The sequence below is a fragment of the Sorghum bicolor genome, chromosome 2 (genome assembly GCF_000003195.3).
Source record: "Sorghum bicolor cultivar BTx623 chromosome 2, Sorghum_bicolor_NCBIv3, whole genome shotgun sequence".
NCBI classification, from domain to species: Eukaryota; Viridiplantae; Streptophyta; class Magnoliopsida; order Poales; family Poaceae; genus Sorghum; species Sorghum bicolor.
Window position 1 is genome coordinate 54,466,744 of NC_012871.2, and position 23,502 is coordinate 54,490,245.

A 23,502-nucleotide genomic window follows, 5' to 3' on the forward strand; every position below is an offset into this window, starting at 1 on the left:
AGTTTACAGAAAGCAGGAATGTTGTCGAAGGTTTCTGTTCATATTACTTTTGCCACTCTAGACAGATGGATAGTTTCCTTAATTAACAAAGTGTTATACGATTATACCACAACTGATGAAGGATATTGAGATGCTCCTCCCTCCCAACAGATTCAACTCTATCCACATATAAAAAGGCTATTTCTCTAGCAGTTTAATTCGTAACACCTGATTTAGATTCCCTCTCCTGTATTCATGTGCTTTGTAAATTTATATGCCTGAGTCAACGCATAATGGTGCTAATGGCACCACTTGATAATGCCCGTAGTTGTTTGAATAAATATGTTACACTCTTATTAATCATTTTTTTGCCTTATTAGATACTCCCTCTACCTCAAATTATAAAACGTTTGAAATCTTTAACCTTAAGTTTGATCATTCGTCTTATTCAAAAAAGTTATGCAAACATAAGTAGGCTAAGTATAAATATAGAAGCAAGCCTTTTTCTATGCTATAAATTGAAATGAAGGTTATGGACAACTACATAATAAGAAGGCTTCTTTGTTGGGTCCCAGACTGGGAGTACCAGAGAATCATCAGCTGAGGTAATTTTCCCTTAGGCTTTGTTTAGTTCTCAAAGAATTTTACAAAATTTTTCACATTCTCCGTCACATCGAATCTTACGGCACATGCATAACACATTAATATAGATAAAAAGAAATAACTAATTATATAGTTTACCTGTAATTTGCGAGACGAATCTTTTGAGTCTAGTTAATTTATGATTGAACAATATTGGTCAAATACAACGAAAGTGCTACAATATCATTTTGCAAAAATTTTTGTAACTAAGGCCTTAGTAATCTTCTCGAACTTACTTTTCTTCAGATTTAGATGCCCATACAAATGCATGATTCAGTTGAAATTTATGCAGATAACATTCATGCTTCTATCTCTCAGTTTGTCACTGTGTTCCATGATCTTTTTTTTTCCTTTTTGCTTATCACTTACTCCAAAGAAATTTTATCCATTTCTGTTGCCGACATCCATAAACATCTACAGGTATTTTAGTAAATAAATGTATAGCAATCATCAGATTATAAATACTAATAACTGAATCCTAAAGCTACAAGCCTGGTAATGGGCCATGATCCGCCCCTAATCCCACCTCTTATTTGGGCAGTGGCCCAATCCTGATCCAATCCTCAAGTCTCCTTTATAATCCTAATCCGGCTTGGCTCCTTCTTTTTAAGATCTTACTCCTGCTCCTGATCCTAATTAAATCCTAGGGCCACGATTCATTACTGGCACAACTCAGCCCTTGGGCTTTGTGCAAGCTGCAGCTTGCACGTTTGCGTGTGCATTGTTTGCGTAAGCCCTTGGGTCTTGCGCAGGCACGTTTGCGTATATAAAGACATGTTCTGCTGGAGAGAAGCAGCAGCTGGCGGAACCAGTGTTGGGTTACTAAATGTTTTTTTTGCTGTTTTTTTTTCTTCTTTGTCACTGACGACCTGTAATAATTCTGTATGCTGGGTGCTGCAGGAGCAGAGGAGACCCGGCTGCACGGTCAGGAACAACCGCAGCAGCAACAGCATGTCATCCTACGCTGAGGAAGAACGCAAATGCAAGATAAGGAAGAAGGGATTCATCTAGTGCTCATATACACAATCATTCATCATGGACAAGGTTGTAGAATTAATGTACCGCTCCATTGTTCAGGCCTTTCAGGGTGAACGCCTGAACGGGAAGGACGCAAAGAAAGCATTGTTTACAAACCTCGAGCTTATATACTAGTACGTCATCATGGCATCTCTGAAAACCTGAAAATTTCTTGCTAAAAAGATCACCATATATAAATTATACCAAAAAGGAAAAGGGAAAGAAAGCTGGCACAATGTTGCATTTAGCGATCGCCTCCATCTCCCCCTTTATTCATGAAATGCACTGACGTCGTACTACCACCGTAGGATGTATAAACAGGAGTACAGACAGTGATCTTATATAGATCCGCCCACTTTGGGCGTGATTGGTTGCTCCAGTAGTTTTCGTCCAGGATGAAGGGGTCATCCCAGCCCAAACCAGCACCGTCCAGAGCGTACATGCAACTGTGTTTGGTTGTATTTTTAGTGGTCGTACTGGACGACGGGTTCCTTGTTTGGTTGCCTGTTGGGATGATTTCATAGAATGCACTGATGCACTGTATCTTGTTTGGTTGTTGCTGAATGAAAAGGTGGCAGCACCCATGAATGGTTTTGGTGAGGTTACCACCATTGGCAAGCAAACCGAAAAGACCATGAATAGCACACATACTTAGATCAGAAAAGATAGTCTTGCCTCAGTTTAATTCGTTAGTCATTTGACAACCATCATTGGCAGTACAAAACTATTAGACACACTTGCAGCAACGAGTGGTAAGAAAAACATCCAGGCTAATCAGTACAACAGCCACAAACACAGCAATTGCAAATAAAGGATGGTTCTTTGGGTGTGTGTGGTTGCCCCAGCAGTAATGCATGGGGTGCTCATCACATTTTCCTCCATAGAGAAATCTTCAAACCCCGTGTACTCCAGGAATGAAGCAACAGCTTCTTTGCATTGAAGCCCTTGTAGCAATTGTTACTATACCCAGCAACAGCATCACAGCAAAGAGGCCAGGAATCATAAACCCTAGGCTTCTTTCCTCGGTAAACAACATTCCAAGTCGTCATTGTTCCCTTCAAAACAACCAGTGCAACCTTTTGTAAGTATTTGCCATCACCAAACAATATCAGAATTGGTTAGGTAGTGGCCTCAGTTAATACAGAGTTGTCATTGGTGGATCCCTTCATGTATTCAAAAGAGGCAGATTAAGCAAACTCAAGTGACCCATGCAATGTCCAAGCACATCCACAGGATGCCATCAGCTTAGGAACTGCATGGGAACCTAATTGTTGCAGTCGTGTGGATGATGCTAGAACATTGGATGAATGACATGAAAATAACAGTGTATCATCACAGCATAGAGAAGGGATCCACCTCATTTGTTATGTAATCATCATTGACCACTACCAGCCATAGTATCCTCAGAAATCTTTGCATGTGAGCCATCCAGCCCAGTCTTCATCTTGGCACAAGTGCCCTGATGTTGCATTGGGCATGGATGTCTCACATGGTCAGATGACAGCCATGAAAGAAAACAGATCATTGGCATGTAGATATCATCATTGGCATTCAAAGAAACTAACATTCAAAAACAAGGCCTCAGCTAACTGTAAAGTCCATCATTGGTAGCTGCCAAGTAAATAAAAATAGGAAGCAAGGCAAGTTCAACAAACTCAGGAACAAACACATGGTGCCCATGGAATCTGTAAGAACATGCACTGTTTGCCATCAACTTGAGCATGACCCAAATGTTGCTACACAGTGCATGGTCCCAACAGATTTGATGAGTGACATGAAATAATAGAACATTTAGTGAGTAGAAAAAAAGGCAGCCACCTCAGACTATTATTAGTATCATCATAGGCTACTCTTAAACCCAAATTGTAGTGCACTGAACACTATATGAAGTAAATGCACCAATCATTGTCCACAGAGCCTCACATCATTTTGAAAGTGCTTCTAAGGTGCATGCACCAGGCATTGTCCACAAAGCCTCACATCCAACAACCATGTGTCCTATGCTATACAAAAAATAGCTGCACCAAAGGTTCCAAGCAGCAGGTCTACCTTCCTAGCACCATTAGTGTTGCAGTGCTGTACTGCAAAATACATCCTATAGCATTAGACAGTTAGCATGGTGATTTGCAAAAGTGGAGAGGCAAGAAGATGGTCATCTAAGGTCCCATGGAGTTGCTCAGGTGGCCCCTAAGCCAAAGGATCATATGTGCCTCTGACATCTGAACAAAGCAAAGCCCCTCAGCCTTGTTCCTCAGAAGATAAACCAGAGCTACCATAAGAGCCTCCTGAGAGTAACCAGGACAGTTCATGACACAACCATATAGGTCCTTATGTACTTCATTGTGTTGTGGAGCTTTGAGAGCTGCCCCAACATTTTCCACAGCCTTCACCATGCCATTCATGATGTCAAGCTCATCTTGCCCTACCTTCCTTTTTTCCTCTCTTTCCCTTCCCAGGGCCATCATCCGTGCCCTTACAGGCTTCAGCTGGCACATCATTAGCCTTGCCAGACTGCGCCTCAGTCTTGACATCATCAGTGAGGTTACTCTAATCCTGACCAATATCAGTAGGGACACCCAAAGGTTCATTTGAGCCCATAGCATATCTTCCAGTTGCCTGGCTGCCATCAAAGATGGCTTCCATCTGATCATAGTTCTCTATAGGGGTGTTCAGGAACTTAGCATCAGCTGGGTGATATAGGACAGCAAGATATTAGACAAAGAGCTAACAGGTACTTGTGGAATGTATTTAAGTTTTGCTAGGTGCATGTTATAACCTTAGTGTGTCCTAGGAGGTGCTCATCATCAAGTACAATCATGTTATGATCACTATCCCAAAGGGCACCACTTAGGTCCTTAAGCCTAACAATTTTGACCCACCTCTATCTCCATTTTCGAAGGTGATTGTAGATTTGCTGGGTGGACACTGTCTACCTAGCAAACTTAGAAAGTATAGTAGCAACCTGCCTAACATGCACCTCCTTGAACCCTTTATCAGTTTTCACTCCTTGCACTACCAGATCAAGGAACCTCCTTAGCATGAACCTAGATTGAACTGGAGTCTAGTGCATAGGGCCAACAGGAGGTGCATGTTGGTCATCATCTAGCACTACCACATGGCTATTTCCACCATCAAGCAGGTTAGCCTCATCAATGAGGTTAATGTGATCACCCATCCCTGCTGGTCATATTCATTCACCCAACCACAAGATCATGAACCATATTAAAAATATAAATATGCAACACTATATAAAAGAGAGCAAGCATATGAATTTGGTTCAATTATTACATCATTGCACAGTGCCTAGAAGTCTCATAAAAAATTGTTCACATCACAGTTACTAAATAGCACACAACAGCTCACTGGTTCATAAGGAAAAGTCTACTGCCTAGAAGAACCTCTGTTAGCCCACATAGCATTAGCCCATGCTTCCCTCATCTAAGACCAGGCCGGGCATCAACATTTCTATGGTTTGGATTCCAGGTGGCTTCATCAGGCACATGCTCATCATCACCATATCCCAGAATCCAATTGTGAAGGATACAACATGCCAGAATAAGTTTAACCTGTGTTCTGTAAGTGTGAAAAGGTTTGTTGTCTAAGATTCTAAATCTATTCTTCAAAGCAGCAAAGGCTCTTTCAATGGTGACTCTCAGGGATGAATGCCTAAGATTAAAGAGCTCCCTTGGGTTCTGGGGTCTATTGTTGCCATATTCCCTCAGATGATACCTAGTACCTCGAAATGGGGGCAAAAACCTAGGTCTTACTGCATAACCAGCATCCACAAGCAAGAATTTCCCTAAAAAATGTGCCACATATTTGAGGATCAGTTACTACTTGTACCAAATTGGGTACTAAAGAGTACTACTACATTGAAATATACTTGGAGGCACCCTAAGACCATCTGGTCTTACAAGAGCATCAGCTAGTATGAGGGCATCATGTGCAGAGCCTTCCCACCCAGCTAGGACATATGTAAACCTCAAATCAAAGCTCACAGCTGCTAGGACATTTTGTGTAAGTCCCTTCCTCCCCCTAAAGGCAGGCTGCATCCTTTTTGGCACCCTAGCTAAGACATGAGTTCCATCAAGTGCTCCTATGCAGTCCTATATAAATGTGACAAAGTTGTTTGTGAAATGGTTAAGGAAATGAATCAGTGCTTTACTGATGACCAAGATTGGAGTATAATATAAACCAACCTTGAAATAAGGGTACCACCTTCTGCTACCAAGGATCTTTGAATGGACATTGTTGGAAGCAGGGACAATCATTTCACTCCTCAACTCCCCTACTGCATAAAGCACTCTCTGAAAGTACCTACTGATAGTTTCACCTGACCTCCTGAATGTAAGGTCTACCACCCTAAATCTCTGGTTGTGACCCACAACATGCAAGAACATAGCAACCTGCTCTTCCACATTAGCATGGATGCTATCAGACAAGAGGTCTCTACTACGAAATAGGTCACAAAGATGGAAGAAGGGTGCCTTTCTCATCCTAAGGAGGTTCACACAGTGCACTTCATCTGAGTTGTAAATGTAGTTTAGGTTATTCATCCTTTGTTGGTCCCTGTCTGCCATGGGACCATACGTTACAGATCTAGGATCCTGAGCTCTTCTCCTAAACCACAAGAAAAACCAAGTGGCCACAGCTACTAACATAGCAGCAGCCGCTCGGCGCCTAGCTTCAAAATCCATCTCTAGAAAAAAACAGAATACACATGGCCAAATTAGAACCCTAATGAACCAGTACTGATGCGTACTACCTAGTAACAACAAGAACTCAGTCCAATACTACGATAGACGCGGTTGCCACTCCAGATAGAGCTCCTCCAGCGTCAATCTTTACAAGTGTAATCATCGACCTTAGGCACTGTGCTCAGTATTCAGATCGAAAAATGCATCACCAGCAACAAGTTGCTTCAGCTAACAAACATGCCAATCTACAACCACATCAAGCATAACAATAGGTAGATTTGCCTCAACAACAAGTAGATCTCAATCAAAATCGCACAGATCTAGCTCGGTACAACATATAACCGTAACATATCTGCTCATTTCAATCAAACACAAGATGGAAATTAAAGAAACATGAGACGGAGGAGGTGAGATATACCATTCCACACACCAAGGGAGCTCAAGGCTCCGTCGGTGAGGATGTCGGAAGGGCGAATCCGGCGGCGCGAGAGGAGGAGAGGGGACGACTCACCAATGAAAATGGAGGCGGGAGTGGCGAGAGTGAGGGGGTAACCCTAACAAGCACCAGCGCGCGCGCTTTTATACCAGGGACGGCGCCAGCTCCCGCCAAGTTCGCCTAGGGTTCCCGCCAAGAACCAAAGCATCCCGGCTGGAGTGGGAAGCTCGACTCGAGAAGACGGAGGTGGCCGGGATGGAGGGGGCGAGAGGAACGAAGCCATACATGAAAAGGATACCAGCAGGGAAACCAAACACGGGCCAACTGCACCGAACCGTGCAGGATGGGCCTTTGAATGGCCCGGTCGGGGCAACCAATCACCCTTTTCACTTCAGAGTTCACAATATGATGGAGCCCATGTCTTTATATATGGCACTTTAAGCAAGCGTTAGGAAAGTGGTGCCAAACAACCATACGATGTGCAGGTTTTGTCAATCAACATCTTCCTCTTCATCTGACTCGAACATACGTCGTCCAGTCATTGGTTCTCCTGCAATGAAACAAGACAAACATATTAAACCATTATTGTAAACATAACCAGCTTTGCAATATGTATCCTTCATTGAGGACATTTACCTTCATCGGCATCATTCAAGCCAAACAACCAGTCTTTCGCACATACCAATGCTTTAAGAGTTTTTGGAGACAAGGATGTCCTATTCTTGCCTAGTATCCTTCCAGCACAACTAAAAGCAGACTTTGAGGACACTGTGCTTACAGGAATAGCCAAGAAGTCTCTAGCCATCAGAAACAAGACAGGATAGGCATCTGAGTTTTTTTCCACCATGCTAGAACATTAAAGTTCTCTCCCGCTCTCACAACTACTCTTGGATCAGCCAAATAAATGTTGAGTTCCGATCTTTGTGAGCGAGTCCTCGAGTTTTGTGATGAAAACTGAGCAAATGCAAGCTCCACACGCCGTTTGCCACGCAGTCCAGAAGAACTCGAATTGCCCTGACTTAATACTTCCTCTTCTTGGGAAGTGAATACAGGAGCAGCAATGTTCCTGATAATCCTCTCATACTCTAGATAATACTGATCCAAATTTTGTCTGAGCTCTCTCATCTTCTCTTCCGCTTCTAGACTCTCAACAGTCATGAAATAGAACTTGACAAAGTCAGCTTTCATCGATGGATCTAGCATAGCAGCTATGAGAAGTAAAATACTAGGTGCAGCCCAATACTTCTGAAACTTGGTATACATAGCTTCGGCCAACGCATTGAGCAATCCATTGGCATTCCACGCATCATCAAGCAATACATCTCGGGTTGCCATCATCATCTTCAGAAACATGTAAGCTGTTGGATGCCTATCCGCAGAAAACGCTTTTGTGGCCTCACTGAATTGTTCCAGAAACTCATGAAGCGATGCAGCATCCTTCCAGTCAAGTTCACTAGGACAATCGTGAAATTGCTATATTGCAAATCGGTTCAAAGCTGCTTTGTACTTCAGAGCTTCACTCAACATATCATATGTTGCATTCCAACGGTGAGGAACATCTAAAGCAGCCCCGACTTTCCTTTGAGACCTAACGTCTAAACAATTGAATTGAATATTTGTAGCCGTGAAGGCGTAGAGGTGTGGCAACCTTGATGACGTCCCTTATCTTTTTGATTTCATCAGGAATGACTTCCAGTCCTGCTTGAACCATTAGATTGAGCACATGAGCGGCACACCTAACATGTAGATGTTCGCCTTTAAAGAACATCTGTGGGCCTAGAGCGGCACACAAGTCTCTGACTGCTCTATTGTTCACGCTTGCATTGTCTAGGGTCACTGAGAACACACGATCAATCAAGCCCCACTCCACTAAGCAAGCAGTGATCCCATCTTGAATAGCAAATGAGTTATGAGGGTATGAGATTTGCTTGAATGCAATGATTTTCTTCTGGAGCTCAAACTCTTCATTGATGTAATGGGTTGTAACTCCAAGGTACCCTAGATTTTGATTGGATGTCCACAAATATGTTGTTAAACTGACATGGGACTTCAACTTTGTGATCTGATCTAGTAGCTGCAGTTTCTCTTCCGCATACAACAACATACAATCTGCACAGACCGTTTGTTGGCCGACCACATGAAATGAAGGTTGGCAATAGTAAATCATCTCTTTCCAGATAGGATTATCAGCTTTTTGAAATGCAGACTCACTATGAACAAAGTACTTTGCAACGAGACCTCTGAACACCACAGGATCAAATACAGAATTCTCTCTTCCAGACGTGTTCTTCCAAGATGCTAAGAACCTATCCCTATCCTCTTGAGAGATATAATGACAATAAAATCCAATATGCCTATTCAAATGCGTTGTTCCTTGCCCTGGCACAGAAGATAACTGAAACTTGCAATACTTGCAGACAGCCTTCTCAACTCCATCAATGAATTCTGTGTCAAGATAACCCCAAACTTTAGCTCTCTTTTTCCCTGACCTGCCTGACTGATCTGTTGACATAGCATCCTCATCCTCTGCTGCTGTTGCTGATGAAGCTCTTTCCATAATACCACTTCTGGAAAAAAGAATAAGTTTCTTACTATAAGTTTCTCAGTTAATAGAAAATTTAAGAAAATCAATAACACAATGTAAATGCAAATATGAAGACTAGTTAACAGAACATCATTTTCAGCAATAGAAAAATGAAATTAAGGACCAACGTCAGGTACTAAAACAGACAGCAAGAAGTAATTTTGTGTTGACTGTTAAGCTTCAGCACAACGCATAACAGGAGCAAGGTGCAGATACTACAAGCAGTGATCCCAAGGAGCTAAAGATGGTAACTATCACAAGTGTACTGAGTTTTTGTTGTAAAACTGAAAGTGTACTGAGTTTCTGTTATGAAACTGTGAAATATAGGATGAAGGGCTAAATCCCACAGAAGATTAGCTGAAGCAGAATATAGGATGAAGGGCTCACCTTTTCCCGAAGACGTAAGACCAAAATTCTCGAGTCTAGAAAAAGATCCTTCTTTTTCCTTTTGCTTAGACCACAATTCACCTGCAGTAGCAACAAAATTATATCAGCTTCGTTGTATTTATGCACAGATAAACACATGTATATAAGTTGTGAGTGACACTGTAAAACTTCAGTTTTGAAACCAGAACAGCTTGCACGGCCCAATCCCTGCAAAGATCAAGAACTGCACCGAGCTCAGGGCAATGTGAGATACTACTAGTATGATTTATTATTTACTATTAGATATTAGAATAGTCCCAGGAACCTGTCTACTAAACCACGTCTGGAAAGAGAAGGTATAAATCACGTCTGGGGTCTCCTCTTTTGTTCTTTATAAATTCTCCAGATTCTTCCATTTCCTTGCTTTCTTATGCATTATAGTTTAGATAAATAAATTCAAGTTCCTTTGCACATGAATATGCAAGTAATTACATATTTAAGTCTGTTTCCTGCTTCCTTCGTCATACAAGAAAAAAGCTAATAAAAGTTGTTTGTGCGAGTATCCTATGCAAGCATATTGAGTGCTTCTGGATTGTTGAGTGAATGCCTGCTAGTGCTATGAAATTTAACTTTAGTTAACATCACTAAAGATATGCATGTATGCCTTAGTATAAAGAACTGGTTAAATAATTTTTATTAGAGCTGGCAGAGAAGTAAAATATGGCCTCGCTTTCATATATATAATTTTCTACATTGATTCATGAATGTTGTCTGATATAGGACTGGCTAAGTTATTCACGAGTCATGACTGCGTTGGAAGCTGTATCTTTGATATGGACTGTTTATTTTCTGCATACAGTTCTACAATTTGTTTGACAACACTGAGATTTCAGAGGTAAGGGAATTAAATTCGGTAATGCTACCTTACGGTCGTCCGACCCTATCGGACAGGTGCGTGGGCGACGCGTGGGCAGCCACTCCACCGCTTATCCAGTCCACCTTCCATCTTCACCTTTTTTCGCTCTCACCTTGCTACTCCCCCACCGTTCCTACTGCCCGTGCCTATATCCGCCCGCACGCCGCTGCTCCTGCCGCCCATCCCGTGTGCCTCCCTTCGTTGTGTGCTCTCCACGCCACGATGGCCGTGAGCCACCCCTCCCTTCCTTCCTTCCTCCCTCACCTCCGCGACCTCCATGTCCTCTATGCCGCTGGAGTGGGGGCGATGGCGGTGGCTTCCGACGAGCCACACACCTCCCTCTGCTTTCTCTTCCTCGCTGCGACCTCCATGCATCTGGAGAGAAGAGCAACAACGGCGACTTTCGGCAAGGTAGGCGGGTCCTCATCTGGATCTCAACTTTTTCCTCTTTTTTCTCCCTCTAGACCAAGCTCTCCTCTACCTTCTCCTCATCCTCGTCGTCCACCTCCTTCTACTCCTCATCTGGATCTAGATCTAAGGGATACGACAGTGGCTAGGGTTTTGGTGAGCTCTCGGGTACAGATCTCGTCGTGTTGCAGTGGTTCTCTCTTGATGTTGCAGTAGGTTTCAATCGATGTTGTAGTACTACTTTTTTTAGATGTTTTGCAGTATGTTTTCAGTTGCTTCAATCTGCATGTTCCAGTAGTTGTTGCATGTGTGTTTGAACTGTTATTCGGTGTTATTGTAATAATATCTTCTTGGTGTTTCAGACCTTGCAGCTTAATATTTCAACTATTTTTCTTTGTTGTTGCAACAATACGTTCAAGATGTTTCAACTTCATCATCACAATGTTGGCGTTGTTATTTATTTTTGTTGTTGCAATACATATGTTCTATAGTGTTTAAACTACTTCAACCCATTGTTGCAGCAGTTTATTCTGTGTTGTTGCAATAACATGATCATAGTGTTTCGAATTGCTTCAACCTATTGTTGCAGTAACTTTATTCGGTGATGTTGCAACAATATGTTCATGATACTTTTCGCTGCTTCATCCTACTGTTGCATCTCAAGCGGGGGAGGTGAGCTGGGGGGAGCTGTGGGGGCGAGCTATGGATGGGGCGGATATGTTGGGGGTCGATGATGTTGGGGGTGGGCAGATCTCATGGGCGGCAGGACGAGTTCCTTACGTGGGGACAGAAGGATGGGGCAATTTCTTTTTCTTCTCTAAGCAGGATGTGTTCGCATCTCTATTTTTTTTTCTTCTCCATGCGTGGGCAAGTGGGGTCATGTACGAAAGACCCGTCCAGACACTAGCGCTTTTTTCTTCTCCAAGCGGGGCAGGTGGGGTCGTGTACGAAGACCCGGCGTCCGGACACTAGCGCCCAGATCGGACGTTCGGGCGCTAGTAGTACCCATTAAATTCTCATGTTTACTCCTTCCTTCTTTGGGCAGTATATCAATTGGTGGGTGTTTCGCATGATGGGCACTTTCACTAAAATTAACCCTAACATTGTTAAACTTTTTTAGATGCAGGTATGTGAAAGAAATTTTCGGCCTAATGATGATATCATGGTAAGATACCTCCTTTTCACTTGTTTATTTTTAGTTAGTTTTTTATTTTCTTTGTTTATCTCTCTCTTTACATGTGCCAAACATTTTGCAACACTCCTTAATTACTTTTAGTTGCCCTGTTGCAGCAAAAATAAATTACTTTTAGGAGGCACACACTTACCATGCATCTCCCAGGAACCTGTCTACTAATTTCTTCTCCGGAGAGATCCCTAAACGTTGGTGTCCTTGGAACCTTCAAAAGCAGCTCGTAAGCTCCTTTGTCTACGAATCTTGGAGCTATTTGTTTCTAATTCAAACAGCGTTTCTCCAATCAATAACAACAAGACATCATTGAAGAGAGGAAGCACAAGGAATGAGAGGACGATGGATGTGTTACTTGTAGGTTGCTGCCGGGAGTAACCAGATCCGGACGAGAAGACGAACGGGACAGACCTCGGTGGCGGCGGCCTGCAAGCAACGGCGTCGCGCTGGCGACCTAGCTCGATGTCGGAAGAAGGGCAGTCGGCCTCCGAGGACGCGACCCTCGGCTTTGGTCCACAGGTGGGCGAGGTGGGCGGCGTGATGCCAGGTCTGGGTGGCGCAGCGAGGAGGGGCTGGTGGCGTGCCTGCGCCGCCGAGGAGCCAGCGAGAGTGCGAGACGCGTCGGCGTCACTTGGGCCAAGCCGACGAAGAGGATCCTTTCTTCAGGATCCGTTCTTATGATTCGCGGGCCCGCCCTCTACCAGGATTCGCACAACAGACTCGGGCCATATATATAATCCAGCTCTTCTTAAAAGGATTCAGCCCAGCTCGATCTTTTTTTATATAGCCCATATAAAATCCTCCACACTGCCCCGTGAGTTAGGGGGCTCTTTCGGCCCATGAGTTCACGCGATCCATTACCAGGGCTTGGTTATATGTGTCCCGTTTAGTGTACTACAAAATTAAATCAACCGAATCACTATGGTCATCTTTTCCTGTTTTTTTTTTATGAATCTTCCAAGTACGTGCCTTAACATTACGCATAAAATCTTTTACCGTTCCGCATGAAGACGCGCGGCTAGCTGCCACTAGTTATTGTATATTCATAGATTTTCTAGAAGGAATTAACAGAAAAAAATGTTTAATGGAAGACTCCGGCATGTCAAGCAATCGAAGAACATCACAACTCTGATTGTTCACTTTCAGCTTGACTCGGATATTTCTCCGGTAAACCAAAACCACCATCAGAAAATGACATGGAGCGGCGTCCTTTTCAACCAAGCCTTGTTTAGATCCGAAAAGTGAAAAGTTTTCGGTACTGTAGCACTTTTGTTTGTTTGTGACAAATATTATCCAATCATAGACTAACTAGCATCAAAAGATTCGTCTCGTAATTTACAACTAAACTGTGTAATTAGTTTTTGTTTTCGTCTATATTTAATGTTTTATGCATGTGCCACAAGATTCGATGTGACGGGGAATCTTGAAAACTTTTTGGTTTTCAGGTGAACTAAACAAAGCCAGTCGTAACACCTGTCACCCCGCCCGCCCACGCCTCCAGGGCCCCCCCACGTCTCCGCCCATGCATCACCACCCTCCTCGGGGCCCCCACGCACACAAGTCCCGACGCATTCACCAGCCAGCCGCTTCCGCTCGTCGTCCCTTGCGTGGCACCGCGTGTCTGCGTTCCCGTCCATCCCTCGCCGACTCCACCCGCTGGCGGCACGTACGCAGCTGTCCACGTCGCCGCTGACTCCGGACCCGTGACGTCACGTCTCCCACCTCAATCACCTCGATGACTCGACCGGGCCCGGCGACCCGAATGTCCGTTCCGTTCCGTTCCGTTCGGTGCCTCTCCGGGCCCCACGCGCGCGTGGGTGTCCAATTTTGATCCCTGCGGTGTCACGTACTACTACCACGGGTGCAAAAGAAAAGAAAAAAAATAAGCCCAAAAGGGAACGTGTCATGTCGACCGCCGAGTCAAAGTGGACACGAGTCCTCGTGCCTTGGGTGGCCGGCGCTACAGCCAATCCCGTCCCGGCACGCACCGCGGTCGCCTTCGCCTTTTTGATTATTACTTGTACATACAAGGATCGCATCAAACCCCGGGCGGCATTTTGCCCCCGCTGCCGTGCCGCCGTGCAGAGGGACACACGTCACGCTGTTTGTTCTCCGCCACCACACCCAGATCCCGTGCGCGGACACGGAACACGGACGCACCGACCCCGTGGCCCAATCGCCGGCCGCCATCTCTCCCCGCGGTAGTTCGTCGGTCTGGTGCGATTAGATTAGATTAGGTTAGGTTTAGACGTGGTGTGGTGCGCATCCGATAAATAATGGCGGGTGCTTATTATGACCAACAAGACCCGGCAGCGCGCGTCACGTGTCGCGGCGGCAACGTGTCGTGCAAGGTGAGCCCGTGGATGCGGATGCGGTGGGTGCCCCCACCCGGTCCGCCTCAGAGCTCGCGCGCCCCGCCACGCGTACCACTCCCGCGCGCGGACGCGGGGGGCTTTTAAAAGGTGCGCCCGGCACCACGGGACCCTCTCTCAACTCTCCCCTCCTCTCGCCGCAGTCCGGCGTAGTATTATTGCTTTGCTTGCTCGCTCGAGGTGCACGTGGCGGTGGAAGCTTCCCGGTGGGGGGTGTGGGTGGCGGAGGCGGTGGTGGTGGTGGTTGATTGGTTGATGTCGATGGCGCAGGTGTGCTGCGACTCGGCCGCAGCGGCGACGGCGGCGGCGGCACAGGTGGTTGGGGCGGAGGCGGAGGCCAGGGCCAGGGCGCGCGCCGAGAGGCGGCGTCGGGCTGGGGAGGCCGCCGGGAGGTGGAGGCACGCGGGCGCGGCCGCTGGTGGCACGCCCGACGCTGCCACGAGGAAGCGGAGCCTCGAGGCCGGGGAGCTGCTCGTGGCGCGCAAGCACGGCGCCGCGTCGGTGGCCGGCCGCAGGAGGGAGATGGAGGACGCCGTGTCCGTGCGCGAGGCGTTCGCGCTCGCGGAGGGCTCCCACGGCGGGAGGCGCGACTTCTACGGGGTGTTCGACGGCCACGGCTGCTCGCACGTCGCCGAGGCGTGCCGGGACCGGATGCACGAGCTGCTCGCCGAGGAGCTCGCTGTCGCCGCCGCCGCCGACGACGTCTCCTGGACCGCGGCGATGGAGCGCAGCTTCGCCCGGATGGACAGCGAGGTGATGTCGGCCGGCGGGGCCAGCGGCGCCTGCGGCTGCGACGCGCACAAGTGCGACCACGTGGGTTCCACCGCCGTGGTGGCCGTCGTGGAGGAGCGGCGCGTGGTGGTGGCCAACTGCGGCGACAGCCGCGCCGTGCTGTGCCGCGGCGGGGACGGCGCGCCGCCGGTGCCGCTGTCGTCGGACCACAAGCCCGACCGGCCCGACGAGCTGGCGCGGATCGAGGCCGCGGGCGGGCGCGTCATCTTCTGGGAGGGCGCGCGCGTGCTGGGCGTGCTCGCCATGTCCCGCGCCATCGGGGACGGCTACCTCAAGCCGTACGTGTCGTCGGTGCCGGAGGTGACGGTCACCGACCGGTCCGACGGCGACGAGTGCCTCATCCTGGCCAGCGACGGGCTGTGGGACGTGGTCAGCAACGAGGCCGCGTGCGAGGTGGCGCGCGCCTGCCTCCGCAGGGGCCGCGCCAAGTGGTGCGCCGAGGCCGCCGCGCTGCTCACCAAGCTGGCCCTCGCCAGGCGCAGCTCCGACAACGTCTCGGTCGTCGTCGTCGACCTCCGCCGGAGGAATCATCACTAGTTGGATCTGTGCAGTCGCCAGTTTTAGTAGTACTAGTAGTACAAGGTAGGATGATGGATGGTGCACAAAAGGATTTCGCGGGTGACGGGTGTGTACTAATTGGGTTTTTTTTCCTTTCTTTTTCATCAAAAAAAAAAAATATTTTTTTTGCTGTACTCTCCCTGAATCAAAAAGTTCAGAGGAGCACTTAGATTAGTTATTATGGTGGAACCGGAATTTGATCCGGATACCATTTGGAATGAAAATGAAGTGTTGCATAAAAAGAGCATCAGAAAAAGGAGAGATGGTCTCAGAAGAAATTCAAAATGGGATGAGAATAGAGTTTTGCATCATAAAATAAAAGCGAATCAGAAAAAGGAGAGATGGGCTCACAAGAAATCAGTCTGGATCTCGTGGGAGTACTATTATTATCTATTGAAACAGCAACCGAAACAAACATTATCTCTGGAAGGAAAATTGCATTTTGATGTCTGAACATTCTCGAATTCCTGGCTGGGGTCAAGTAAAGCAGAACTCTGCGGAACAACACGATTCACATTATTTGCACAGCATGGAAAAACGGCAATTTGGGCAGTGAAATGGTCGTGGATTCAAGCAGGAGGACGACCAGCCACCGATCGACACGCCTGTGAAACCAAACTGAAGCTAATCACACTCCCAAACTCCGTAGTTAATCTTTTTTTTGTAGAGACAGAAACAAAAAAGACAAATTGACACGTTCCAAATTTCAGACGTGCTCGCCTGGAGAACACTCGGAAAACTTGTGTTGAAACTCCGGCACGGGGAGCGACAGAAGAGATATTTTTGCATGGTTCCACTCCACGTGGAGTGAAGAAGCTCGCTCACATCATGTGCCGCCCGACGCGATTGCATTCGCACGAACTGATGAATTCCTTCAATTGCACAGGCACGGTGGTCCATCCATCCATCTATCTATCCAGCCAGACGCCAGACCCCCAACCCTCCCAGCTGTTGCGCATCGCACGTCTGGTCTGGTCTGGTCTGGTCCGGCGACGAGAACGAGATTCCCCACCCCACCCGATCTGCGGTGGGCGACGGAACGAGCGCAGCGCGCACAGCTCGACGATTCTCAGGGATCTCTTTGGCGCTTTTTCAGAGAGCGACGGCCCCGGGCGTCCGTGACAGTGTGACACGCAGGAGCCAGGAGGCGAGGCTAAGGCCTTGTTCAGTTCGGAAAAACTTGTGAAAAACGGTACTGTAGTACTTTCGTTTTTATTTGACAAACATTGTCCAATTATAGAGTAACTAGGCTCAAAAGATTTATCTCGCGGTTTACAGATGAACTGTACAAATAGTTTTTATTTTTATATATATTTAATGATTCATACATGTGTCTCAAGATTCGATGTGACGGAGAATCTTAAAATTTTTTTTTTAACAAAATTGTGCGCTCCGACTCTCCGTGTAACGCAACGGAGAGTGATGGTTGATGGCATGCCAAATTTTTGCCTTTTCGGCTAAGGTCTTATTTACTTCCAAAAAATTTTGCAAAATAGGAATAGTAGTACTTTCGTTTGTATTTGACAAATATTGTTCAATTATAGACTAACTAGACTCAAAAAATTCGTCTCGTCAATTCCGACTAAACTGTGCAATTAGTTTTTATTTTTATCTATATTTAATACTTTATGCATAGGTTTAAAGATTTGATGTGACAGAGAATCTGAAAAATTTTGTAAAATTTTTGGACTAAACAAGGCCAAGGAAGGAAGGAAGGAAGGGAGGGAAGCCGGCCGCTGGTCGAGTCCAGTCCAGTCCAGGTGTCCGCCCCACGGCGCGTGCGCTTTGCTGGTACGACAGCTGACCGCTGGCAGCTCCAGCTGTTGGGGCGTTTGGTTTGTACAAGCAGCGGCGGCAGGGATCCACCGGTGGACACGCGTTGCCGTGTCGAGCGGTTGGAGCCCAGCAGGTGGCGTGCTGCGGAGTACTGCTGCTGTCTGGATGCGACGATGATCGGCAGACAGGTCACGGCAAATCTGTGACCCCGAATCTCGAAACGTGAGGAGCGTGAGGAACGCCTCTACTCCAGCAGCAGCTTCTGTTATCTTGAGCGCAATCAGGGGTGGTGGGATCCTGGGATGAACTGTGACAAAAATACAGCAACATAAAAGTCATGTAGTAGTACAGTATAATAAGGCAAAATCTTTGTAGTACTACCACAGTGTGGGCTATCTGACATTCTGGCATAACAAATAATGGAACTGGGAAAAGATTTGATAACGCAAACTATTTGTATTATCACTGTGTGGGCCATCTGACTGATCCAACAAAAAATAAAATGGAAAAAACAAAAAAAAAGGATAAAAATGAAATGGAAAAAACCAAAACAAAACGAATAAAAATGTCTGAGCCCAGGTTCGAACTGGGGACCTTTAGTGTGTGAGACTAACGTGATAACCAACTACACCACCCAGACAAGTTGTTTTTGTTGGAGGCTTCACGCTAATTAACTGGATTCCCTTACTTGTCATTTGGCAAAAGATGCTTTGGCAAGGTAACCACCTACTTTAGCTCCTAGCAAGATCCCATATTATTTTCTTGGCAAAATGAAGGGGTGGGATTTTTATACACTATGGGCACATGGTGCGCTTTGCATGAAATTTCGTTAACATTGCTCACAAATGGGCATACTTCCCATGGACCAATCAATGACAGTTTTTTCTTTCTCGGTTTCGAGGAGATTCATGAATGGGTTTTGGAAGACTCTCTCGGGAAAAAAGAGGAAGGAAGGAAGAGTACATTGAAGGTCCTACTCACTACTCAGTTCAGTTAGATGGAAAATAGAAAGAGAGAGCTCAACTACACTTTTGAAAAATAGAGTCCAACTACTCAGGCACTGTTTGCAATTAGTTTCAAATTCTCAAATCGGCTACAAAGAAATCCAGGGCATTTCCAAACGGGGGATTCTATATACGAGGTAAAAAAACAGATTTCCAGGCTAGAATCATAAAACCACAAATCCAGAGAGCCCCTAATAATTTTGGATTATGCCCTTCCGGTTGATGGTTTCTACGGCTATTTGCTGATGCTGATGCTGACAGTAATTTGTTGCGAGAAAAATATTATTCTATGTCTGCTAGCTGATAAGCTTAAGCGTCCACATTTTGTTTTTTGAGAAGTTAAATATTTTTAATAAATTAATTAAACATAGAAAAACATAGTCATATTTACAACACATGAAAATATTTTTAGGATAATATTGAAATATTTTTTCATAAATATAATACAACATAAAAGTGTTGAAAATATTTTATAAATCTAGTTAAAATATTTTTTTTGAAAAATAATATGTGTAACTATTTTTTTCAAAATTAGACAATACAACACATACATTCGCAACGCACGCACACTCACCCTCTATGAGTACACATACGTAAATCCTACCCCTATAAACACCTTCGAGAAACTGAACCGGCAGATCACGAAATTCACGGAGAGACATTGCAAATTGGGTTTGCCTATGTCAGACCAGCCTTCGCGGGATGTCAAAGTAGTCATCGTGTGGTACTGTTAGATTTCGGTTTGGACATCAGGGATTTTGGATGTTCATTTTGGACATTAGGGACTTCGGATGTGCATGGCGTTAGTGCTGACCCAAGTAAAGTAAGGCCTTTTTTACTGATTTAATCTTACCAGTATGTATTGGGTTTGCTAATACTTGTGAATATTCTGATAAATATTGTAACTCCACTAGTAATGGCGCCGTGTGTCAGAATTGATTGATTCTAGTTCGAATTGTATATGCAAGTTCCACTGCTCTTTTCTTTTTCTTCTACAATTCATAACTGACATGCTCTACCTCTGCTGCAAAACTATTTCTATGCCATTTTATATTCTTGTGTTAGCCACCTGTTCATATCAATACTTTTCTCTTTTCACCCATTGTGGGCGCATCAATGTCTAACTCAAGAAACGCTACTGATTTGGGGCTTGTTTAGATTCCCCGTCACATCGAATCTTTAGACGCATGCATTAAGTATTAAATATAGACGAAAATAAAAACTAATTGCACAGTTTGATCGGAATTGACGAGACGAATCTTTTAAGCCTAGTTAGTCCATGATTGGACAATATTTATCAAATACAAACGAAAATGCTACGGTACCCATTTTGCAAAAAAATTTGCAACTAAACAAGGCCTTGTTTTGATTCGAAGTCTTGGTCAACTATCATGCTTATAGTTAGTAGTGAATTCCAGGAGATGCCTGATTGAATAATTTGGAGATGTTTGATGGAACAGAGAACAGAATGCATACCAATCTAGTCATACGTTCGATTCTATTTCCATTTTTGACAGTTCAGATATTTTGGACCTGAGGGGAACCCTATTTTCATTCATACTCCCTCCGTCCACGGATACTAGGCGCAACTAGATTTTTGAGGTGTCCACGGAGAATTTTTTTTATTTTTAGCCCAAATTTAAAACATATTTCAAATTTGATCCGCTTATGAAAATATTTTCAAAACTAGACCGTTTGGACCCGCCACCATGCATGGCGGGGCAAATGCACAGAACCCCGCCATGCATGGCGGCGGGGTACTACCGCTGATGTGGCATGGTTCAGGAGACACCTTGCTGACGTGGCTAACACGTGGTGGGGTACGTGGCAAAGAGTACCCCGCCACTCATCATGGCGGGTTGCAACCCCGCCGCCCATCATGGCAGGATGCTCCTTGTGACAAAACGGCCCACCCTTTGCTTTAGACGTATATTTCTAACTTCAAATAAATTTATTCAAAAATTAAATTTAATTTAATGATACTAATTTTATATTATAAATATTAATATTTTTAATAAATATTTAATCAAAATTTTTTTATAAAAAACTAAAACGACAAATATTTAGGAATAAAGAGGTAGCAGCTACAGCGCTACAGTGCCTGCTACATGGCAACCGGCTTGGCCTGCTCCTGCAGTGCTACAGGCCAGCTCCTACAGTGCTACAGTGCCACACTGCTACAGCGCCTGCTCAAGTGTCTTGTATGCTACTTCTTTATTCTTAAATATTTGTCGTTTTCATTTTTTATAAAATTTTTTTATTAAATATTTATTAAAAATATTAATATTTATATTATAAAATTAGTATCATTAGATAGATATTTAAATCTAATTTTTAAATAAATTTATTTGATGTTAGAAATATACGTCTAAAGATTAAATGAACGAAAGTGTCACCAGAGAACGCAGGCCGGCCGTTTTGTCAGGGAGCAATAATCAATGGTTCTGTGTATTTGCCCTTAGGGATTTTTGTTATGAATCCCTTAGAAGTCAATGGTACCTCTGCATGACATGGTACAAGACCAGCCACCAGGCTCACCTTAACCCATAGTGGCATTGTCTACTGGGCACACTTCACTAGATAAACTAAAAAAAAGCTCCATTTATTTATTTGCGAAAAGAAAATCTCCATTTGTAGTATTTTTTTTCTAGAGAAGAAGATACCGCTAATCAGGCCTTGTTTAGTTGGCAATTTTTTTTAATTTTAGCTACTGTAGCACTTTTGTTTATTTTTAGTAATTATTATCCAACCATGGATTAATTTAGCTCAAAAGATTTGTCTAGCAAATTACAGACAAACTATATATTAGTTATTTTTTTATCTATATTTAATGCTAAATTCTTTTAGAACTAGACCAGGCCTCAGTGACACGACAGAGCATAGGTCCATTAGCAGCTGTGATAGAGGGCCGTCCATTATCAGAGTATAGAAAATGAACCGGCCCAAGGCCCAGGCAAACACATAACAACCTGGATACACATAGTTTTTTTTTTTTTTTGTTCTTCTTCTTCTTCTTCTTCTTCTTCTTCTCTTCTTCTTCTTCTTATATACACGGCCTAGTAGTGCCCTCTCGCCGTCTGGCTATGGTCACCGGAGTCACCGAGTTGTCAATAGGCAATACTACTGTTACAAATATTAGGATAATTTCATCCTAACCGTCTGCGTGTGGTTTGTTTTCCGAGGCAAAAGACACTCCTAGGCAGATTCCCATGAGTTTACTGTTTGATATCAAGACCACATCAATTTACTGTTTGATATGGATATTACTCTTTTTTTTTATTGATTCGATTGTTACTTTTTTGTTACCTTTGGAGTGGGCCATTTTAAATAGCAGTTGCTGTTTCAGACACACATCAAATGAGGAAGATAAATACTCTCTTCTGTCTGTTCATGCATGATGACTACCTTGACAATTTCAGACACTGGAGTGACTTTGTATGTTCACATTTAGAGTGGGCCATTTCAAAAGGCTAGCAAAAGGAAACAGCACTACTTCCTTGTGAATTTCTGAATTCTGAGTCCTCATACAAAGCAGCAAGTGCTCCGACTGTTGCTTTTCTTCTCAATTGCATTCACTCATATAATATTTCACGCCATATGCTAGTACCTTTCTTTTGTTACCTTTTTTTGTTGATTCGATTGTGCTCGTTTTGGCCATCATGGTTGGCAATCACAAGATTCCTCCGGCACTCGCATCCCATTGGCTGCTCGGGGGCTCAGAAGTCCAAGATTGCAGCTCGTAGAACCCCACAGTGCCTTTGGTGAAGAGGAGATTCATGGAGCCCACAAGCATGCGAGATCTCCAGTTTCAATCATGGTGGTTTCCATGAGTGACATCTCAGTGGGCTCGACATAGATTATGCATTCGGATTTCTAATGTTCAGAATTCAGAATATTGTTCGCCTGCCTGAAATACTCCTATCTACGTTCCAAAAGAAGCTGATTGTACTAAGTCAAATTATCTAAAGAGCAAAGTGCCAGCAGTCCTTAAACTTGTTAAACCAAACGTTTAGGCACCTAAACTCTATTGGGGTCCCATGCCTCAACAAAATCGGCGACCCAGTTACTCTGGGCATGACCCCGAGGCCCAGGTCTCGACTTCCTTCAGTAGTGGATGGGGATTACAGGGAGGTTCTCAACTCTGAAGAAAGCAGAACAAATGGCAGGAGAGGTTGCAGGAGGTAGAAAGCAGCACAAGAAAGTCTGTAGTTTGCTGCACATTTGCACATTGCTGTAGGAGCACAAGAAAGTTCCATAGATCCTCAATTGCTGTATGTTTATGATGTATTTTGCGGCTGACACCAAAAGCTGGTACTGGAATGTGATATTTATTCAGAAGGAGTAGATGATCTGTGAATGAGGCCTTGTTTAGTTCCGAAAAAATTTTAGATTTCGCTACTGTAGCACTTTCGTTTGTTTGTGGTAAATATTGTCCAATCATAGACTAACTAAGGTCAAAAGATTCGTCTCACGATTTACAGTCAAACTATGTGAGTAATTTTTATTTTCATCTATATTTAATGCTTTATGTATGTGCCGCAAGATTTGATGTGACAGAGAATCTTGAAATCTTTTTGGATTTCGGGTTGAACTAAACAAGGCCTGAATACAGAATTGCATTCACTGTCACACAACTTGTTCACACTGAGGACTTGAATGACAATGTCGAAAAAACATTTCATTTTTTGCCATTACAAGTTTGTGTTGCATATCACTATAGTAAACTAAAGATAGACGTGGTTCATGTTTTGAACAAAAGTAAGGACCAT

General features: G+C 44.5%; 2 protein-coding genes and 1 non-coding gene across 9 annotated transcripts; 1 reads left to right on the forward strand and 2 right to left on the reverse strand.

Moving 5' to 3' along the window:
* LOC110432442 (zinc finger BED domain-containing protein RICESLEEPER 2-like) lies at positions 2,290–12,942 on the reverse strand. Of its 7 annotated transcripts, none has more exons than XM_021452877.1 (5): positions 12,587–12,942; positions 12,371–12,442; positions 9,743–9,823; positions 7,408–9,338; positions 2,290–7,321 (listed from the first exon to the last, which is right to left on the reverse strand). In XM_021452877.1, the coding sequence occupies exon 4, from the start codon at positions 9,326–9,328 to the stop codon at positions 8,360–8,362; it is 969 nt and encodes a 322-aa protein (XP_021308552.1). In that variant the 5' UTR covers positions 9,329–9,338; positions 9,743–9,823; positions 12,371–12,442; positions 12,587–12,942; the 3' UTR covers positions 2,290–7,321; positions 7,408–8,359. The 7 variants fall into 7 exon arrangements, with proteins under 7 accessions (XP_021308552.1, XP_021308548.1, XP_021308553.1 ...); XM_021452873.1 differs by having other exon boundaries at positions 12,371–12,496; XM_021452878.1 differs by lacking the exon at positions 12,371–12,442.
* LOC8054565 (probable protein phosphatase 2C 68) lies at positions 14,531–16,403 on the forward strand. The gene has a single exon (XM_002460010.2). The coding sequence runs from the start codon at positions 14,859–14,861 to the stop codon at positions 15,930–15,932; it is 1,074 nt and encodes a 357-aa protein (XP_002460055.1). The 5' UTR covers positions 14,531–14,858; the 3' UTR covers positions 15,933–16,403.
* On the reverse strand, positions 18,296–18,369 carry TRNAV-CAC. Its single transcript has one exon. It is a non-coding gene; the product is annotated as a tRNA-Val (tRNA).

Coding starts and splice junctions, on each gene's coding strand:
- LOC110432442 (XM_021452878.1), bottom strand. CDS start 9,328: ATGGAAAGAGCTTCATCAGCAACAGCAGCAGAGGATGAGGATGCTATG.
- LOC8054565 (XM_002460010.2), top strand. CDS start 14,859: ATGTCGATGGCGCAGGTGTGCTGCGACTCGGCCGCAGCGGCGACGGCG.